The 21,737-nt window shown below is 30.5% G+C and overlaps 4 protein-coding genes across 8 annotated transcripts in view; all 4 read right to left on the bottom strand.

Annotated features, from left to right (window-relative positions):
- The window catches only part of LOC119674188, a 115,980-nt gene that overhangs the window by 79,731 nt on the left and 14,512 nt on the right, over nucleotides 1-21,737 (bottom strand). The window lies entirely within an intron of this gene.
- LOC119686501 (protein mono-ADP-ribosyltransferase PARP16) lies at nucleotides 8,382-9,589 on the bottom strand. The gene has a single exon (XM_038101094.1). The coding sequence runs from the start codon at nucleotides 9,514-9,516 to the stop codon at nucleotides 8,410-8,412; it is 1,107 nt and encodes a 368-aa protein (XP_037957022.1). The 5' UTR covers nucleotides 9,517-9,589; the 3' UTR covers nucleotides 8,382-8,409.
- On the bottom strand, nucleotides 13,747-20,300 carry LOC119686503 (protein ABHD11-like). Of its 5 annotated transcripts, XR_005252939.1 has the most exons (3): nucleotides 20,202-20,292; nucleotides 14,836-15,833; nucleotides 14,630-14,690 (listed from the first exon to the last, which is right to left on the bottom strand). XR_005252939.1 is itself a non-coding variant. In XM_038101097.1 (2 exons), exon 2 carries the CDS (start codon nucleotides 14,661-14,663, stop codon nucleotides 13,782-13,784), a length of 882 nt encoding a protein of 293 aa, XP_037957025.1. In that variant the 5' UTR covers nucleotides 14,664-14,690; nucleotides 14,836-14,973; the 3' UTR covers nucleotides 13,747-13,781. The 5 variants fall into 5 exon arrangements, 3 of the variants coding, with proteins under 3 accessions (XP_037957025.1, XP_037957027.1, XP_037957026.1); XM_038101097.1 differs by lacking the exon at nucleotides 20,202-20,292 and having other exon boundaries at nucleotides 13,747-14,690; nucleotides 14,836-14,973; XR_005252938.1 differs by lacking the exon at nucleotides 20,202-20,292 and having other exon boundaries at nucleotides 14,836-15,907.
- On the bottom strand, nucleotides 17,802-19,574 carry LOC119686502 (protein ABHD11-like). The gene has a single exon (XM_038101095.1). The coding sequence runs from the start codon at nucleotides 19,567-19,569 to the stop codon at nucleotides 18,679-18,681; it is 891 nt and encodes a 296-aa protein (XP_037957023.1). The 5' UTR covers nucleotides 19,570-19,574; the 3' UTR covers nucleotides 17,802-18,678.

Here is a 21,737-nt window from a genome sequence, read left to right as displayed (position 1 = left end):
AATCATGAAGCTTATAAGGAATACATAAATTAGTTAATGAGTTGGGTGGGACCCTGTAGTATCCCCAGCTATCAAAGAATAAAAGTGCTTAGTTGTGCTGACTCGAAAAATGGATCAACACACATACATACATAAAATGACAACCGATTATAAATTGCTTTCAACGACTACTTTCATAGCTGTCACTCAGATTAGAAAGATGATCTGCTGTTGTCGCTGTTCAGGAATTGCCATTATGCTACGTACTGTTAGGGAGTTACTTACAATGGCTACTTTGGTAGCTGTGGTTCAGGATAAGTAAGTTTCACTGATCTGTTTTGCCAATGTCCAGTACTTAGAATAACACTGTAGCCTGGCGATTTTCAATGACTAATGTTAAGCTGCAGCTCAGAGTGAGAAGTAGTAGGTTTTACAGATGTGTGCTCTGTCAATGTAAGCACTTCTTATAAGACTTTTATTCATTCTAGAAACAAGTTTTCTAAGGTTTCAAGTCTGGTAAATATAGAACTTAATGGCATTATGCATTTCACTAAGCCAATTAAGTGATTTCTTGACAAAAAATATGCCTTGGAGTAGCATAATAGGCTTAGGTACATAATGAGTTAAGTATATATATATATATATATATATATATAAAATGTGATATAATTTTAATTAAATTATTTCATTTTAATTATATATAAATATTAAATATGTGTACAATAGCAAATTTTCTCATATTAATTATGTCGCCTATGTTCCTTTCTTTTGTATATTTTAAATTTTTTATAAAATATTTATTTTTTATTCTGAAATTTTATTTCCTTTTTGGAAGTCATAACCTCAACCGAAACCTCATAAAAAGTGTCAAAAGCCACAACATGTGCGCTGCTGTCAACTGATCAGGAAAATTCTTTGTGCGAATATGTTTCTGGCATAAAGAGCGGTGAAAGGTAAGAAACTAGCTCAAGGATTAACATTTTGTTAAGTTTTAAATTAAAATGTCACATTATGGTAAGCACCTCAAAATGAGCTGTCAACTTCATGGTTAAGGATTTTTATTTTTCATTTATTTTATATTTGAACTTTATGCTATCGAGAGTATATGAAAAGAAAAATATTTTGTCAAAAAAGTTTCCTTAATACAAAAAAGTCACTCATACGCCCACGAGCACAAAAAACAAAAAATATTTTTCTCTCTCTAATATGTTCAAAAAAAATATATCTTTTATAAGCTATTTTAATTGAATATGAGACAAGTTGAAAATCTAATAATAGTTAGCAATATTATCAAATAAAAAATTTTAATTTTCATTTGTAGAATTAAATTTGCTCTGCTGGTATTAAACAATGTATTTTGGTTTCATTAGAGAAGTTTGAAGTGCTTGGATATCAAATAAAATCTGTTTTGTTTGAATCGAAATCAAATACAAAAGTCTGCATTGGACAGATAAACGAAAATTGTGTAGGGCGGCACAAACACTTATGGACGAACACGTCCAAACAAAAATTCTATCTCTCCTAATACATCAACTCAGAAGTCAATGCGTAGTTTAAATAACGAAGGTAGCTGCTGCTGCAGCACACAAATACACACATCAAAAGAAAGGATATCAATTAACAGATTTTAGGTGCAAACACAAAAGACTAGTAGGACTTCTGGATTTGCTAATAGAAGAATGAAAACTGTCAGACAAATAAAACTGCAACGTATACAAACAGTCAAATCCAGAAACCAGAAGCAGTAGGTTTATATCTTGTAGATACACAATAAAAACTAAAAACCAAAACACCAAAAATAGAACGCAGAACATAGAAAACTGAATTTGATGTTTGAGGTGAGTGGTGAGTGTTGAGCGGTGAGCGGCAAAAAAAAAAAAAAAAAAACTGCAGCCACTGATATACGTATATATCAAAATAGTAACAAGATGAAATTCAATTCCAACTGTCAAAGTGACATTTTACAATAGAATGCACTCTCTCTTATCCATTATCCATTACTGAAGGCAACGGACAGTACGTACATCGAGCCTAACTATATGGCATAGAGGATTTTGTGGCGACAATGCAAACGAAATATGTTTTCTGGCTTTAACAAAAGTGCGTTGAAGATTTGTAGCCAAAAGTTTTGAGTTTGGAGCAACTTTGAATGAATGTATAAAATTCTAAAGACAGGTAAACAACAATTGCTGAACAAACACACTTCCAAACAAAGGAGCAGATAGTCATAAAACACTAACTGACAGCAAAAAGCTTGGTCTTTCGTAGTACATAAGCGAAACCAGGCATATGCACTGCAGTAGTAAGGAGTAGTCCTTTTTGTTAGTTATGATGTATGTGTCAGGCAATTAAAGCTACGTTCACTTCGTATTCTTTGTTGCACTGGAAATGAATAATATTTGTTAAAACTTTGATGTTTGCGGTTTGTTTATGGAAGTTGTAAAACATTTTCTTATATCTTTTGTTTTGTATCTCATGAAAATACAGAAATGTAACTGAAAATGCCCATTGAAGATTACCTAAAATACTATAAAGAAGTAGCGAATGAGGTAGGATGTTTAATTTAGAAATGGAATTCCTAATTGATGTATTTCAAATCATTTAAATCAGACATACTGTTAGACATACTGTTGTAAAAGCTGACTTCAGTAGTAAGATAATATTTTTGTAGGAATATAAAATTATTGTTTTAATAATAATATATTATGAGTATATAGGAAATACATATTATATGTATATATAAGTTCAAAGTACCATGGTACATTAAGACGAATGACATCCTCAGCAACCTCAAGATTGATCCCATCAAAAAATACATAAAGGATAAAGCCCTGAAATTATTGGCGAAATCTGACAGACTTACTAACACCGCGTTATCAAATCTCAGAATGGTTACAGGCTCCTCGGGGAGGTATGCAAATCTGAGGTCAATTATTGCTTAGTCTGATGAAGTGATAAACAATAATCCAGTCAAGGCGCAAAGAGGGGTTTTGAAGAAACCTCGCAGTTAATAGAGAGTAAAAGTGCTCAGGTGCACTGACTCAACTGCCTCAACATAATATATTGTAGGATAATATATTATTAGCCATACTCTATCAGGAGCATAGACTTGTTACATAGTCTATGTTACAAATCTGCTATCTCTAGTAATATAACGTAATTCATTTAAATATTTGCCGATTTCGTTCTTCTTCAGGTCTAACATAGTCTTTGTTTAGAATTAAGGTACATTGTATTATGGCCTTTATTTATTTTATCATTTTAATTGTGTCGTAGCCTTTAAGCACACGCAAAAAGGCGGCGTGTGGCTTGGAGGTTAGTAAAAAAGAAAACGTGAACGTAAAAAGGTCAGTAAACTAACTGAATAAAAACAGTCTTCTTCTGTGTCTGTTGCCTTGAGGATTCCATTGAAATGTTGCGTGGTATATTTTGTCATATGGCTTTCAAAGAGTGTGACCAAGCCAATTGTATTTCCGAAACCTGATTTGTGTGTTGATATATCCTTGCTGAAGTAGTTTCACATTTGAAATTTTACGTGGCTACCAAAGTCTCAAAATATTAGGTACATAGCCATCTATTGGTATATTGGAGAGTTTTGAGCATTGCAGAAACTACTCATAGAATGAATATATCCATGCTTAAAAAACTAAATGCTAAAACCAGACTTATGAAACTAGTCTTAAACGTAGATCTAGCTGTAGTAATATTACATTATTAAAGTAACAATAGATTAAATATACTTCGGAGAAAGTTAAGTCTTTTATATAAAGCTCAAAGAATCAACATATCCGTGTATGAAAAATCAAACATTATGTGCAGAAATCAGACTTAATAGATTCCAATGTTTATCAAACTGTAGTAATATATTATAATTGTGAGTATATCGGAGAGTTTTGAGTACTTAAGAGACACTACTCAAAAAATTAATAGTTCCATGCTTAAGGATAGTTCCTTCGAAGGATTGTGAGTTTATCGGAAAATGCTGAGTATTGCAGAGACTACTCAGAGAATTGATAGTTCTATGCTTAATGAACTAAATTTGAAAAACTGATTTATGAAAGTAGTTTTCAATGCATATCAAACTGTAATTATATATTATATTTGTAGTAATAATATATTGTGAGTATGTCGAAGAATTTTAAGCATTTCATAGACTGCTCACAGTGCTAATGTCTCTGTTCTTAAAAAACTAAATGTAAAAAGCAGACTACGTCTTCAGTGGTGCTCTAATTTATTTTGATAATATAGACAATCAATCATGATTCTTTGAACAACTGATTGGAGAGGCCAAAATGTTGTAATCTGAAAATCCAGAACGAATTGCATCATTTCTTTATAAAAGTGATGAGTAAAGTCATTGCATATTCGAAAAATTGGTTCGTTTTAACTATTTAGTTAGAAGGAGTTAATTTTAGAACTTCTATGTTGTTTGTTGAAATTAGATCAATTAAATTACTATGATATCCGCTAGGAACAGTTAAACAAAACCAAGTTACAATTTATATTAAAATATAGTAAAGCGTGCAGGACTTTAAATATATAGGGTGTAGAATAACAGAAGTAAATGAGAATTGTAATTAATTTATTTTAAAGCAAAATTAAATTTTTTGTAGTCTTCTAAAAATCTTCGCTTCCCAAAAAACGGAGAAAATTTAATAAAATGGATTAGTCTGTGTTTTAACATTTTTTTTCTCCATAATTTCTCAACGTGTGACATGATTTTCGTGGATATTGTCTATTAATGGGTTGCTTACGATTGAAGAAATATATAAAGAACTTGATATTTGTCGAATTCATTTTCGCTGAGTTTGATTGGTTTAAGTTTTATATATTACATTATAATTATTAATTATTTATAATATTTATAATAATATTAACTTAATATATTGAGTCCGTTTATTTAGTAAGTATTGCAACAAGTTTGTTAGGTTTTTAAAAAAACATAAAAACTTGTATATAATAATTAAGATATTCATTTCAAAGCACTCAATCGTCTGTAATATAAGCCATATTAAATGAATTTATGATTATTATCTAAATTATAATTAATTTTATTATAAATTTAAATACAATTTGAAAGAGAATTTTTTTTTTATTTTATAAAATAAAACTTATAGAATTTGTGATTGACGGATCACATTTAACGGATTTAAATGGGAAAAAAAGGTATAAATTTTAAACATAAATATTCATTCGAAATATTCAATAAATTAACTCCGAAAAATATGATATTTTATTCATTTATTTTATTTATTTGTATTTATTAACTCAATTTCATTTTATTTACTTTATTTTATAATAAATTTGTTAGCTGCACGAATTAATATTCTTTCATGCGAAATACTCGAACCATTAAAAAAATAAATAAAAATATATATTAAATATTTTTGGTCTACAATTTTTTTAAAATACAAAGCCATAAATATACTTATAGCGTTAAAGCCATAAAATTATTAAATAATAAATAGTTAATTATTGTCCTGCATAAACTACAATAAGTATATTTTTTTAAATACAAAAATGGTACTTTGTTACCTACACAATTTTTACAAAGCTTATAACAGAGTTATCTTTAATCTATCTATTAATCTAATCTAATCTGTAATCTACTCTATTAAAATCCAATCTATTATTTCTAATCTATGCTCTATATACGTTTGTACTCTACACACTATTAACGAGATAAATATTTTCATAATTATAAAGAAGGATATTATGGCAGTCCAATCGCACCGCTATAGGGGAAATTTATGGTTTTAAAAAAAGATATCTTTCGGATACTCAATTTTGGATACCACGGATTTGCAAAAAATCCAATTCTTTTCAACTTCGGAGACTTCGTTGTTTATCCGACTAATAGAATAATCTAGTAACTTTGGTTCATAAAATATCTGAATAATCAATATAACTGTTTAATAATAATCTATAAGAGTGAACATTAACAAGTTTAAGAGTTTATATATTTACAGATATCCAATAAATTTGTGAACATTAAAAAATTATATTATTCTTGTAAAACATAAAACTCTGCTTATTCTTTTACAGCGTGTGTTTCGTAGAGATCATTTTCCTAAATTATAGGTTTGTTGTCTTTCAGTCATTTTACTTTTCTAAAACAAAAAAAAAATATACTTTAAAAATAAAACTGGAACATATATCGGATATCGGATATTATGGAGTTATCAAAAAAAAAAAAAAAAGAAGCCTGAATAACAGCTGAATAATTTGCTATACATTACTAGGGGCTCCAAACACAAATTTGTTAATCAAGTCGTTTTCTATATTACCATAAAAATAAATTGTTTCCAAAAAATTCTTCTATCTTTAAGTTTCTGAAATTGTCATTTATCTTTTTCAATAATTTTTTCATTTTTCAGTACTGTTAGCTAGCTATTAATACATGTATTTATATATTTAAATCCGTATTAGTCACCACAAATTATATTAACATTGAATATCAAACAAGCTGTCGAGAGAGTATATATAAAGTTGAATTGCTAAAGTAAATGAGAATTGTATGCCTCACTGTTGTTACGATAATTCGAAAATGATTTTGTGTTACTGCCTTTTCAAATAAGTACAGAAAATTATATTTAATGTTTTTACTTTATGGTTTGGGATTCCACTAACGAAAAAAATTTCATCAAATAAATAATGAGAAATTGAATGTCAAGTTAAATTATATTAAAGAAGCTTCATTACTTCTTGGTATTTTGACTTTAAATGAAAATATTAATTTAGAAACCAAATTGAAATCAATACTTATATTAATACCAATATTACAGATTATAGGAAGAGGATATATATAACATGAGATAACAAAAGTGAATGAGAATTGTAATTTATTTATTTCAAAACAAAATTAAATCCTTTGTAGCGTTAAAAATAGTAAACTCTCTATTTAAAGTACTTTATTAAAGTGCTTTAACACAAAAAAATTGAAAAGTAGATTTTATAGCTAATATATATTGGAAACTTTTAGAAAAATTACTTTAGATTGGAAACCACATAGTGGAGTATCCTTGGAATTAGTGTGTTTAAGTTTAGGAAGTTCATACTGAAAAATAATTTCTTTAACTAAAGATTAATCTTTGTAGTTATTTTAGCTTTGCATACTTAATAAACCGATTAGAGTACGTAGGAATATACATTATATTTATGGATATATATACATATATTTTTTATTAAAATTTACTTATATATATAATGCAAGAAATAAGAACAGTTTTTAAGTATTGCAATTTACATTATTTAAGTGGAAAAGATCAAAACTTTTTCTTAGTTGGAATGTTAATGGAACGAATCTGCTTTCAAGTAAATTTTATTTGAAAATTTTCTGCAAATATGAAAAATAAATACTCGTACTCAACCTACAACTCCTACGAACAATAAAAGGCGAAATCATTTTAAAACTTTGGAACTAAGTAGAATTATGGAAAGATTATGAAATTCTGTGAGCTTCAGAAATAATAAAACGTTTTGTATTTTAATTGCTACTGAAACTGCCTTCAGTTTATTTGTTATTCGGTAGACGAGAGCACTGAGTTCCCTTTAAACATATTTTTTCTTTATATTTTTTTTTTAAATATTATATCTATTGTTGATTGAATGTCTGGACTGCAATTTGTCTAATATAAACAAAAGTATCTACACTGTTTTTATATTTCACTGAAAGCTAAAAAAAAGTTTGTAAAATTTTAGTTAGAGGAAATGTTGAAAATAATGACATGGACTTTGAGATATTTTATTTCAACAAATATTAAAAATTCACAAACACAATAGAATATATTTAAGTAGAATATACTCAAGAAGAATATATTGCTGAATACTGCGGAATATTGCTTCAAATAATATCTATTGACATCGGAAGACGAAAGCACTTCTACCAACTTGAAGGTTGGCTTTACTTGAAGGTTTACTTGAAGGTTGTAATCTTTCAAGCCCTCTCGTCCCTAGTTACGTGTGCCTGCCTTTCAGTATTATATTTTTCATTCCTACATCTAATACCTTAAACTTAATGTGAAGACTTTATATGTTGAGTTAATTAGATTACGGTGGAAGGCAAATATCCAACAAATGCTACGACTTTGAAAAATTACACAGAACAAACTTTAATAAATAATTTCCCTTAATAATATTATTCAAAAGTATATCATTCTACCAATATATAAAATAAAATTTTAAACAGTTGTAACAATTTAAATAGTTATCACATGATTATGATGGTAATGATAGTAATATTTTTTATAACTTATATTTTTAATTGGACCAATAGGTATATAATATTATTAATTGTTCTTATAAAATTTTTTAAATAAACTTTTCTATTTATTGAAACTTTTTTTCATGTGCACAAAAAATGGTATATAAAAATATAATTTAAATAAAATTTCTTACAAGTATTTCGTACAAAATGGACTTCTTTTTGTTTTAAAGAGACTTAAAAAAATGTTTTCCCCTAAGGCACTTGAATCTTCTGATTACACCTCCACATCCTTTCTTATGAAATACATTAAATATAAATATACCAAAACAACAAAGTCCTGCCAATACTCCGAAACGATTTCTAGAAAACCATGTACTCTCTTCAATATCCGCTTTAACATCCTCTTCGACTGACTGCTCCTCCTCCCACAACTTATCATCATCGTAAACCAACATAAAACGTGGACGCACAATATCACCTCTATTAATATATATATCTAAGTATGAGTACTCCTTGATCACATCGATTTGACTTTTAACGTATTGAGGCATATTTATGAACTCACACAACAGTACGCATCTCAAAACAGAACCGCACTGTGATTTTCCCCAACATGGTGTGGGTGGACTATGTACAAGACTTACTGCTATTTCAGATGTAAAGTGCAAATATGTATTGGCGGCACTCAGTATATCTGGCAAGACTCCACAATTATAAAAAGAATTGTGAAAAACAGAATATAAATATTCTGCCTTATAACCACAATATGAAAACTTAAACCCATATACTTCACCACGAGATCGAAATACTTGCTCCACCTTATCAGACTTGTCATATATTATTTCAAATATATGATCCGGTTTTTTTATATTAATATTCTGTACAATATTATGCATATAATATGCGAAGGCATCAATCGTAATACTTTGAAAAACCGGTTGTTTGTTGTCAATCAATACCCACGTTAATAAATCTATAACCTCCATGTCACATTGATTGTAATTCTCTTGATTGATATCGTTCAATAAGCATATAAGGTTTGGAGTCAAATTGATTACTAATAGCAAACGATCAATATCTACTCCTTCTGGCTCGATAAAAAACTGAGGGGGATAGGGCTTCAATAACTCTTCGTAGCGATAATTTTTTGAAGCCGCCACGAACAAAGTCCATTTAATATCTAATGCTAGCAGATCGCGACGTAGCATAGAGCCTAATATCTTCACCTTTCTGGTAAGTTGAACTATAGCCTGTTCGTCTTCCATAGGCAAATTGTTGGTGTCATTTAATGAGCTACTTTCTACAGAACTTTCTTCTGTGTTAATACTCATTTTAGCTGCTACCTGAAGTTATTGTGTTGAAATATTTATTTTCTTTGTGTAACTATTTTTGATAACGATTGAATTAAAAATTAGGTGTTTGAGTGCGATAGAACAATTTTTTTTATTTCTGAATTTAACAGATAAATTTTTAAAATTTTTTTTAAATTTTTTGTGCTACTAAGTTTATTGTTTATTTATTAATATATATATTTCGAATTTATAAGCATGAATGTACTGTTTGTAAATTTGTCACACTTCCTAGAGCTGTTATATTTAACACTCCTACAAGTGAATCAGTATTACCTTTTTTTGATTGCTATGTCACGAGTAACCGCATCGTAATTAACCCTCAGTCTTCTTCTTTGCTTGAACAAACGTGAGTTAGGGTCTAAAGCACTTTTACTCAGTAGTGTCTGTGACCATTTAGATGATCCGTTGAACTCTGATAAGTTATTTTTATGATTTTATAGAAGTTAAAGCTGAGCATATTTTCCTGATAGAATATGTATTGCTTTTGATTTGAGCGAGTGCTACCACAGAATCGAACAATTTCAGCGCTTTGTTTTTGATATACTTTTGCACACTCTCCACTCTTAAGACCTTACGTATGTCTTCCTTTTTGATATAACATCGAGTTTTAAGCACACGTCTCAATACAATATTCTAACAAGTTTGAAGTTTTGTAATGGTGGAAGGAGTAGCATTGCCATAAGTAACACAGCCAATACAGCAGTTTAAAACGATTTTCGTTAAATATCGGGGAGGTATGCAGATCTGAGGCCAATTATTGCTTAGTCTAATGAAGTGATAAACAATAATCTAGTCAAGGCGCAAAGAAGGGTTTTGAAGAAACCTCGCAGTTAATAGAGAGTAAAAGTGCTCAGGTGCACTGACTCAACTAGCCTCAACATAATATAATTATTATTGTTAGGGGATGTAGTATTGCGACCGTCGGATCTATTGTGCCCCCTTCTGGGCTTAGAGTAGGTCTATAAGCCCTGTTGCGTCAATAAAAAGTAGTATAGAACCTACTTTACAGAGTTTTATTTCCTCTTTCGTAAGAATATACATTCCTAGGAATCTATTGCGTATGTGCATTAGCGCAGGGCTTTCTAACAGCGCAGCCTCAACATAATAATAAATATATATATATTTAAATGACTGATTTTAGTTAAATAAATCTGAAAACTTTTATAAAAGATTACAAGATTATAAAAGATTAAAAGAATAGAATTTTCTTTTTCTTCGTGAATTTGTTACTACCGATTTTGTTAGTCGACTCTGATGCTTAAAGCTATAGGTAGGGACAGATATATTCAATATCAGTTGCATCTACAATATATATAACATATCTGTATTCTTAATGTTTCTAATGAAGATAGAAAAACAAATCTTACTTTTATTGCTTTTATTTAGTTTCAAATTTTTTTGCATTAGATATTTTTGAAAAAATCTTAAATCCCTTCAGCATTTTTACTCATCACTCAAGTGTCAAAATGTAATAATGCTTAAGTGGTGCTACGATATGTCATTGATTTCTACTCTCGATTTTTTTGCACACATCACAGCATCCTCTTATTTGGACAAATGCACGCCCGGCTCTACATATGTAATCGTATATGTACTCTAAAATCAGCAATACACAGTCCATTATACACTTCAATAGTCTCTTGAGTGAATGCTTCAATATTCAAGCACTTCCAGAGATACTTAAAATCTTCCTTATTTTTGTTTCTTTTTTTTAAGTTTGCTCTGCAGGCAGGCTGCAGTTTTGTCTCTTTTCGAAGCTGGAAGTTGGTTTGGTACTCGGTTTGAATGTGTAAAAGCGAGTAGTTGAAGTAGTAATAGTTGCTCCTTTCTGTTTTTTTTTAAGCATTGGATTCGAAATGTATGTACAGTACGTTTTCCCAAGTGCAAGTATGTTCGTCTGTTTAACTGTCTCTCTGCCTGTCCTTCCAACTAAACTAGTGTCTGACTAATTTTCTAAATATATTTTTGTTTATATGCTTGTTTATTCAGCAGCTAACAAAGCGCATTTTTGCATTTTTTTATGAACTCTTTTAAGTCTGACTGTCTGTCTGTCTGTTTGTTTAAGGCATTAGCGTTCGTCCGTCCATTCAGCAGTTTTATGTCTGTACAATTGTTATGCAGACATATTTTGTTCAATTTTTTTTTCTGTTATTTTATTTTGGATGCAGTTGTCTGTGATATGGAATGATCCTGTAAGTGATTATTTTTATTTGTAATGTACATTTTGTATTTTTATACATGACCTGCACATACTTATGGTGGATGTAAGATCCAAAGTTTTAACGTTCTGTGGGTTATATTCAAATCAACTGCATAAACCGCAGCAGTGTCTTCAGCTAAATGAATATTTTGCATTGTTCAAAATAAGAAAATGGGAATTTAGATATATTAAAATGTTTGGAGTGTTATACAAATGACTGCTGTTTGACACGTTGGTATTACTCGTTGTGCTCGCCGTATGTTAGGTACTTCACGGGGGCACACACAAACCAGACACAAGTAATAAAACTAATTGGGTTAATATTGTGAACCGTGACTTATGGACAATTGAAAAAAGCTATATAGTTTGTTCTTTCTATCTTTCTTGAATCAAAGATTATTTACTAGTGCTATTCGTTTTCGAATAATTCAAACAACTCAAATTTTTAAACAGTTTGCATAATTTGAATATGAGCACCAATTTTGATACTGACTCTAATATTTGAATAATTCAAACCAGCCAAAGGTTCCAACATGAGCGAATAATTCGAATATGAGCGAATATACACTCTAACATCAAATTTTTTTTGATATTTATTTTTTTTCTATTTGTTCTAAAATCGTCTTTCAATATTTGTGATGATATCCTTTCTTTTAGGCATACGTGTAAAATGCTTATCCACTCCAAATGTAGATTATTTATACGCCAAATAATTAATTACATGATTTTACCTGATACGATTTCTGTACCTGCCCAAATATTTTCCGCATCACCTTCGTTTTACCTTTCCTAAGTATTTTTGGTTATTTACGCCTTCTAATTCGTAAGTAACAATTTTTATCATGTTTGGTGTAACTTCCGGTGCATGCTAGAATACAAGGCAGCGAGATACCAGGCAAACTCACAAAAAAGAGTCGCGGCTGCAACGATGATAGACCTTTCGCAGAACGTTTCTGCGGTCTAGACAAAAGAACTCTATCCCTTCTTTTGAACGGCGCAGAGGAAAAGAAAACTGTATTGGGATGGGTTACCAAGACTATTATAATCTATCACAATCACTTTAAGGATTGTATAGAATTAACAAAGAATTACTTAAGAATTATTACCGAAATACTAACCGGTCACTGTTGATTAAATAATCACTTAACAAAGTTAGGAATGAAATCCAGCTCAGACTGCAGTTACTGTAGAGAAGAGAGTGAAATCGCACTGATACACAAGCGGAAAAAACACCCAGGAAGGTATTTCAGGGAATATAGAGATTTAAGGCTACTAATGATAGGCACAATAGATCTTTTAGGTCGCAATGTATTGTCTCTTATCCATATAATAATAATAGGTGTAAATTTATTGAATAAGCTGGTTTGTCTCTATAATTATCGTATGGTATGCTTCTTCAGCAGAACGGAGTTGAGGTTGCTTGTGGGATATTTAACGGGTCACCATGGACTGCATTACCACCTTAACAAAATAGTTCTGTCCGAAGAGATAGATTGTCGTCTCTGCTTAGAAGCAGGCGAGAGTTCCAATCATGTTATCTCCGACTGCTCAGCCTTGATTTGTGCCAGAAGGAGGTTACTGGATCTAGAACTTCTCTTACCTTTTTGACATTAGGAGGTGCTCAACGGCTGACATTCTGGCGTTTATTCGGATGGCCGAATGTCTTCTGTTCGGATCGGGCCTGTTGCAGCACAAAAGATCAACTATAGTCGTAGTGTTTCGCTCCGTTGGGATCTGGTACCCAACTCTATTCTATTCTATTGGACGATGTAATCCAATATTTTTTCATACAATACTTATTTATGACATATTTAAGAAGAGAAAGATATAAATTGCAAAAGATAGAAAGGGAAAAAATGTAGAAAAATATTCTATATTGTAGAAAGATATTAATAGGAAAAAGGAATACGTGTTGCATCAACTGCTATAGTAGAAATTTATAACAGGTATATTTTTCTATATTTTTACAATTTAAACTAAAAACTTATTAAAATTTACATCCCTCAACAAATATATTTTCATTTATCAATTTTACTATTTAAATTTATTTACTTAGAAATTTTGTCACTATTTTTAAAAACTCTTCCGGCTGTTCAAGGTGCACTACATGGCCAGCATCAAGCCAATATAATTTCGAGTTCGGAAATAATTTTTGAATATCTGGCCAGCTCTTAGGATCCATGTAAGATGAACGTTTTCCACAAATAAAAATCGTCGGTTTTACGAACGGCTTCATTTTGTCAGCATATTCCACAAACTCGGAAACCTGTTGTGTACTGTTAAATATTGGATCTATATTAAACAACCAATAAAATTCTCCAGTTCTACGTTTCCTGAGGTTTAATGATATAAAAGTAATAATATTTGAATTTGAAACAGTTCTCAATTTATCATTAACAATTTTTCTTGCCTCTGGCATAGATAAATCTTTGGAGATCGATATATTCTTCATGGTAAGCATTATACTTTTTATCTCAGGTCTTCGCACTGAAAACGGTGATACATCAACAAAAATTGAACGTTCTATTAGATCAGGATGTAGAATCGCAAAGTACATCAGCGTCTTGCCACCCATACAATAACCCATCAAAGAAACTTTTGCGTAACCTTGTTGACGTATAAATTCCGCCACATCTTCGGCCATACTTGCCGAACTATGTTCGTTAGTATGTGGACTTTGGCCGTGGTTCCTTGCATCCACGGAGTAAATACGCTGTTTGATTTTCGGCTGTAATTCGCGACATATTCTCCTCCAGTTTTGTTTCGACCCAAAAAGACCATGCATTACAATTAAAGGTGGTAAAGTTTTGTCTGTGTTAGGCCCTTCGTACAATATATAGGCCATTTTTATTGGTTTTGAATCTGATTTAAAACTTCGAACGCATTTTTTTGACGGCCGCGTTGAAAGCAGTCTAACCGAAAACATTTTATAAATTCATGATTCGCTATTTCACTAAAAATTTTTGCAATGACACCGAAAAAATTATAATTATTATTAATTTATTATTAATTTAAATAATAATTTTAAATTTATAATTTTTGTGTATACTGTCAATTTTAATATTATTTTTTTGTTGAAAATATTTATAAAAACTTACTATATCATAATAATACTTCAATTATCCAAATGAAAGGATAGTGTTCACTTTGCTTGTAAGACAAATCAGACAAATCAGACAAATCCTGTTCCATTCCTTTCCATTTTTACTACAAAACAATCTAATACCAACTTTTAAGCTGGTGTATTTAAAAATTTTGCTACTACATTTGCAAATCTCATTGGCTCCTCCAAGTGCACCATATGACCAGTGTCCAGCCAATCTAGTTTCGAGTTCGGAAATATTTTTTGAACAGCTGGCCAACTCTCAGGATCCATGAAAGCTGAATGTGTGCCACAAGCAAAAAGCATTGGTCTTGGGAATGGCTTCAAATTGTTTACATGCTCTGAAAATTCCGAAAATTTTCGTAAATTATTGAGTAATGCGTCTATATTAGACGTCCAATAAAATTCACCAGATTCACGTTTTTTAAAATTCAGCATTAGAAAGCTAGCAGTATAGGGACTTATTATAGCTTGTAAGTCCTTTTCAGCCATTCTTCGTCCCTGTGCTATAGATAAATCTTTCGGTATTGATATATTTTTCATGGTAAGCATTAAGCTTTCTAACTCAGGTAGACTGGAAGGCATTGAAAGTGGAGATATGTCAATGATAACTCCACGTTCCACTAAATCGGGACGTTGTAGAGCTAAGTACATCATTGCTCTGCCACCCATACTGTGTCCCATTACTGAAGCTCTTGCGTAACCTTCTTGACGTATAAATTCCGCCACATCTTCTGCCATATTCGCCGCACTATGTTCATTTATGTGTGGACTTTCGCCGTGGTTTCTGGCATCAACGGCGTAAATTCGCTGTTTAATTTTGATTTGCAGCTTTTTACATACTAACATCCAGTTTTGTTTTGAACCGAAAAGTCCGTGCATCACGACCAATGGTGGCAAAGTTTTGTCAGTATTAGGTCCTTCGTAGACATTATAGGCCATTTTTACTGGTGTTAAATTTGATTTAAAATTTCGAGTGCATATTTTTAATGGCTGCATTGAGGAGCATTATAGAAAATATATTCAAAAGTCGTGTTTTATATCGACAGCAGAAATAGAAAATTAAAAATTATGGTTATTAAAAAAATTTTTTTTTACATTACTGTCAAATATTTAAAAAAAAAATTAATTTAAAATTAAACTATCTTTATAACGTACTAATCCTGTTTCAGTCTCCAATATGTATACTTATATCTGATTCTATAATATTCATGTTGGATTTGAGATTTTAGACATTTTTTTTAAAAGGCATAGACCGCTATGACGATAGCCCAGAAAAGTAATACACCTTACATTGAAAACAAGACAATTTTTAAAAATAGATTATGATTTATTTGAATATATCACTATACAAGTAGAAAATTGCGCTTTCTTATTGAAAACATACAGAAACAGAGATAGATACTACAGCACTAAAAATAAAATATTTGAAATAATCACCAAGGGCTTCCAAGTATGCAATGACTGAATAACTCAGTTCTAAAAATATTTACAACTCGATTTCTTAAGGAATTATGCCATTAACGTTCTACAAACTTCAAGCTCCATATTAATTAAGTTATCCGACACGGAGCAAAAGGGCAGCTTTTCCTAGGGTTTTTAATGATTTTTATATGTACCCCGATTGGCTAAAAAAATGGTCCAGAACTCTTCAATTTTTTGTTGGCAGAACCTTCTGAGATAAGGATGTTAGCCTCAGCAGTGATCACAGGAAAAACGAAATGCATATGAAGACCCTTCTAAAACTCGGAGAAGAAATTGGAAATTTCATAACAAGAAGCAAATACATCTGAGGCTGTAATGAGACTATTTCACAAGAAGAAAATAGGTTAAGTCTCCAAGGTAATAGAGTATACTTGCAATCATAAAATTGAAGAAATATTAGTATTATTAGTACTATAAGTAGAAGTATTATATTTTTAAAATTCACTTAAACACGAACCATACGCATTAGCCAACATAGTGTATTCCATTGCCCAAGCTAATGATTGAATCAAATATTAACACTAAAAATGTAATGTAAACGTAAACGTTGTCATTTAAAATTCTTAAAAAAAAAAATACAATTTTGTTTTTAAATTGGTTTATTTAGAAATTGTCCAACTATAGTCACAAACTTCACGGGCTGTTCAATGTGCACCATATGACCAGAGTCAAGCCAATCTAACTCCGAATTCGGAAATATTTTTTTAATTTCTGGCCAGCTTCCAGGATCCATGAACGCTGAATCTTTTCCGCAGGCAAAAAGCATTGGTTTTGTGAATGGCTTCTGATCTATATGTTCCATAAATTCGGAAAACTTTCGTAAATTATGAAGTAATGCGTCTACATTACATGCCCAATAAAATTCGCCAGTTTTACGTTTTTTGAAGTTAAGTATAATAAAACTAACAGTATCGGGATCTATAGAAGTTTTTAACTCTTTTTCAGCCATTCTTCGTCCGTGTGCCATAGATAATTCTTTTGGTACTGATATATTTTTCATGGCAAGCAATATATTTTCCATGTCACTAATACCACGTGGCACTGAAATCGGTGATATGTCAATGATAATTCCACGTTCTACTAAATCGGGATGTTGTAGAGCTAAATACATCATCGCTCTGCCACCCATGCTGTGACCCATCACTGAAGCTTTTGCGTAACCTTGTTGACGTATAAATTCCGCCACATCTTCAGCCAAGTTTGCCGAACTATGGGCGTGGATATGTGGGCTTTCGCCGTGGTTTCTCGCATCGACGGCGTAAATTCGCTGTTTGATTTTTGTTTGTAATTCGCGACAAATTCCTCTCCAATTTTGTTTTGAACCCAAAAGTCCATGCATTACGATTAATGGTGGTAAAGTTTTGTCCGTATTAGTTCCTTCGTAGACATTATAGGCCAATTTTACTGGTGTTAAATTTGTTTTAAAATTTCGAATCCAAATTTTTAGTGGCTGCGTTGCGAAAAGCATTGCTGAAAACATTGTATAAAAGTGTCATTTGCAAAGTTTATTAATATTATATTGTAATAAAAACGTAATAATTTGTAAGAAGTTGTTTCAAAAAATATTTTTGTTATTCTGTCAGATATTTCAAAACAAATTATTTTGTGGATTACGTTTTAATTTGTGCTTTGTTTGGAACTTAAATTTTGAGAGGCTGAGCACTCAATAGCAAATGCGAGCAGTTTATGCTGAATTCATACGAGAGTTTTCTTTGTAATTTTAGCTGTCAAAAATTTTGATTTTGCATTGAAAACAACAACAATTGAAAAGCTAAAATTACAAGCATGACAGCTAAAATTACAAACAAAACTCGCGTGTGAATTCATTATTACTTACTGATAAAAACTGTGTTTTTTTGGAGCGAATTCGCATTTTTATATTCGCTTAAAAGGCAACACACATTTCATTCTTAAAAATGTATTGGAAAATTATTGACAACTTTTGGTAGAAAAAAAAAGTAAGAAATTTAAACATTTTAATGGGCATTTTTTTCTATACTCTTTTGTGCTATAAAGTGTTTTCCCTTACATAAGAATCAAGCATATATACATATGCGCTCCCAAGAAAACACAGTTAAGTCTGACTTGACTTTGATTTGATAATCGTTTTGTGGACATTTACCACGCCACGTTATGGCACATTAGTTATATAAACCAAAAAATAGATTTAAATTATATTTTTTTAGACTATTACATTTTTTTAGATAAATTATTTATATTAACTAAAAACTGATGATTTGCCTAAGCTCATATTTACTATTACCCAAACTGATTATTCCACGAAATAATTTATTTTAACAAATTTTGTTATTATTCTAAATTGTTTGAAAATTAAATAAAATATATATTGTCTTTAAATTTTTTGATTTAGAAATTCTGCCACTATATTCACAAACTTCACTGGCTGCTCTATGTGTATCATATGACCAGTGTCAAGCCAGTGTAATTTCGAATTTGGAAAAATCTTTTGAATATCTGGCCAACTATCAGGATCCATGAAACTTGAGTTGTTTCCGCAGGCAAAAACCATTGGGTTTGTGAATGGCTTTAGATTATCTACATGTTCTAAAAACTCCGAAAATTTTCGTAAATTATTAAGTAATGCGTCTATATTAGGTGCCCAATAAAATTCACCACTTTCACGTTTCTTAAGGTTCAGCATAATAAAATGAACAATTTCAGGATCAATAGCAATTAATTCTTTTTCAACAATTTTTCGTCCCTGTGCCATAGTTAAATCCTTTGATACTGATATATTTTTCATAGCCAGCATTAAAGCCTCCATTTCAAATACACTATGAGGCACTGAAAGCGGTGATATGTCAATGATAACTCCACGTTCTACTAAATCGGGATGTTGTAGAGCTAAGTACATCATCGCTCTCCCACCCATACTGTGTCCCATCACTGAAGCTTTTGCGTAACCCTCTTGACGTATAAATTTCACCACATCTTCAGCCATATTTGCTGAACTATGTTCATTTGTATGTGGGCTTTCGCCGTGATTTCTCGCATCGACGGCGTAAATTCGCTGTTTGATTTTCGTTTGTAGTTCGCGACATATACCCCTCCAGTTTTGTTTTGAACCGAAAAGTCCATGCATTACGATCAATGGTGGTAAAGTTTTGTCAGTATTAGGTCCTTCGTAGACATTATAGGCCATTTTTACTGGTCTTAAATTTGATTTAAAATTTCGTACATATTTTTTTAATGGCTGCGTATAAAGCAGCTTTGTTGAAAACATTTTATAAAATCATTACTGTAGATTTTACTTAAAATTTATTACAGCAAAATTATTTAAATAAAAGCAATAAATTATAAAATAAATTAAATAAACACTAATAAGTTAATTATTTAAATAAGGAAATTATTTTTATTGTTGCTGTCAAATTTTTTTTTTTAATTTTTGGTTGGATTTTTTCTTTAGTGTATATAAAATTAAATTTATTGTTGTTGCTTGAGTCTATAATCAGTGCACATTGCAAGTATGAGTGAGTATTCTACGCGCTGATTATGTTGAGTTGTTTTTGCTTTGGCAATAAGCAGCGGTTGATGGTATTCGACATGCCACGCTGTATGAGTGGCTCATGTAAGTTACGCAAACGAAAAAAATAGTTTTTAATTCACTTTTTAAAACGAATCGCACACAAGTTGTTTATAGATTGTTTATCTCAATATAGTTTAAATATTTTGGTGAAATAAGCTTTATTTTATTATATGAAAAAATCAATATATCTCACTGAATTTCTTTTAGAATGCCCACGGAGTATAGAATCAGAACGTAAACAACACACAGCTGACATGCCCCAAATCGAATACTGACGTGCAAAATCTCACAAAAATATGAGAGCACACAAAAATCTGAAATTCGCTCACCATTTAAATGTCAAAGTTTTTAGAGTTGCCAAAGTCACGATTTTTTCAAAAATGTTCAACTGATATCATTTTAAATTTTTGATTTGAAAAAACAAAATACTAAAATTGATTAAAATAAAACAAGAATATTATATATAATAAAAAAATTGATTTTAATTATTTGAAAGAGAAAATACAGAATAAGCTATGCAGTTAGTATCATAATTTTATTATAAAAGAATTTTATATAAAAGAAACTATATATAATGTAATGTACGTTAAATGAAATAGAAATATATTTAAAAATATTTTGTTTTGATATACAACCTGTTTAAATATCTTCAACACAATTTATTTATTTTTTTGGATCAATTCCCATAAAACGAGTAATCTGTTCCGTAGTTCTGATTTGGCAGTCGTATTTCAAAAATGTATGTCACGTAATGTTATCATCCAACACTAATGTTTTGAAATTGTGAAAACTTACTGCAGAAACTGTAAGCTTTTTTCTTATTGTGCCAACAAACAAAACCGGCACATCTTTGACAGTAAAATAGTATTAACCTACAAGTTACTGTCAAAAAAGTTAATTTATGGATTGCCATTTGGTCTCAAGAAATGATAGATCAATATCATGACGAAGATATATGACAAATTTGTTACACACATTAACATAATTATTTAATATATTAATATATATATATATTAATATATTAATATATATTAATAATATATTTAATATTTTTTTAAGTACAATTAAAGTAAAAGATATACGATTTAACTATTATGAGATATTTGCTCGAGATATTTTAGAAAGAGTAGTTTTACACATTGATGGAGAGAATTGGTCACGAAGATCATTCAATTCATCACTAATGGACCGTTCGGTAAGGAACGTGATACTCTGAATACATTTCTTCTTCGTGTGACTCCTGGGCTATTGCCAGCTACGTAGCCATAAAATATCAGGAATTATCTCAAAGGAATACATACGGTTGTTAAAGAAACACTTATGGCAGAATTTAAGCAAGTGTTGGATATAATCCAGTTGCTATTCAAGAAGTATTATTCAATTTCATTTTCACCTTTCATTTCCAGTTAAGTTATATAACTTTATAAGGTCTTAGAGATGCTACATATTAGTAGATCTGCTAAATTTGAACATACATAATTTCATAGACGAGGACATGTAAAAAGAACCAGGAATTTAATATCGCAAATATTCAGGATGTATGTTGTGAAAAATTGTTAAAAAATCAAAATATATATATCAGCATATATTAATAATATGCATTTATGTAAGTCTGAAGAGACTTAGGTAAACAACCTACAATAAATGGAAATATAATAGAATAGAATAGAAAAATAGGAAAACATAGAATAGAAAATATAGTAGAATAGAATATAACGGATACTGGTGCACGGAGAGCAGAACCTTGCTACAATGCTTTGTCCTACTAACTGAACTTGATTATATGAAAAATACTATTTCGTTCGAATGAAAGTCAAAATATCAGTTGATGCAGACATCATAATTTCAGACGAGAATAGACTCTA

This window comes from Teleopsis dalmanni, chromosome 2 (assembly GCF_002237135.1).
Source record: "Teleopsis dalmanni isolate 2A chromosome 2, ASM223713v2, whole genome shotgun sequence".
Classification (NCBI taxonomy): Eukaryota; Metazoa; Arthropoda; class Insecta; order Diptera; family Diopsidae; genus Teleopsis; species Teleopsis dalmanni.
This window is presented reverse-complemented; position numbering and strand designations above follow the sequence as displayed.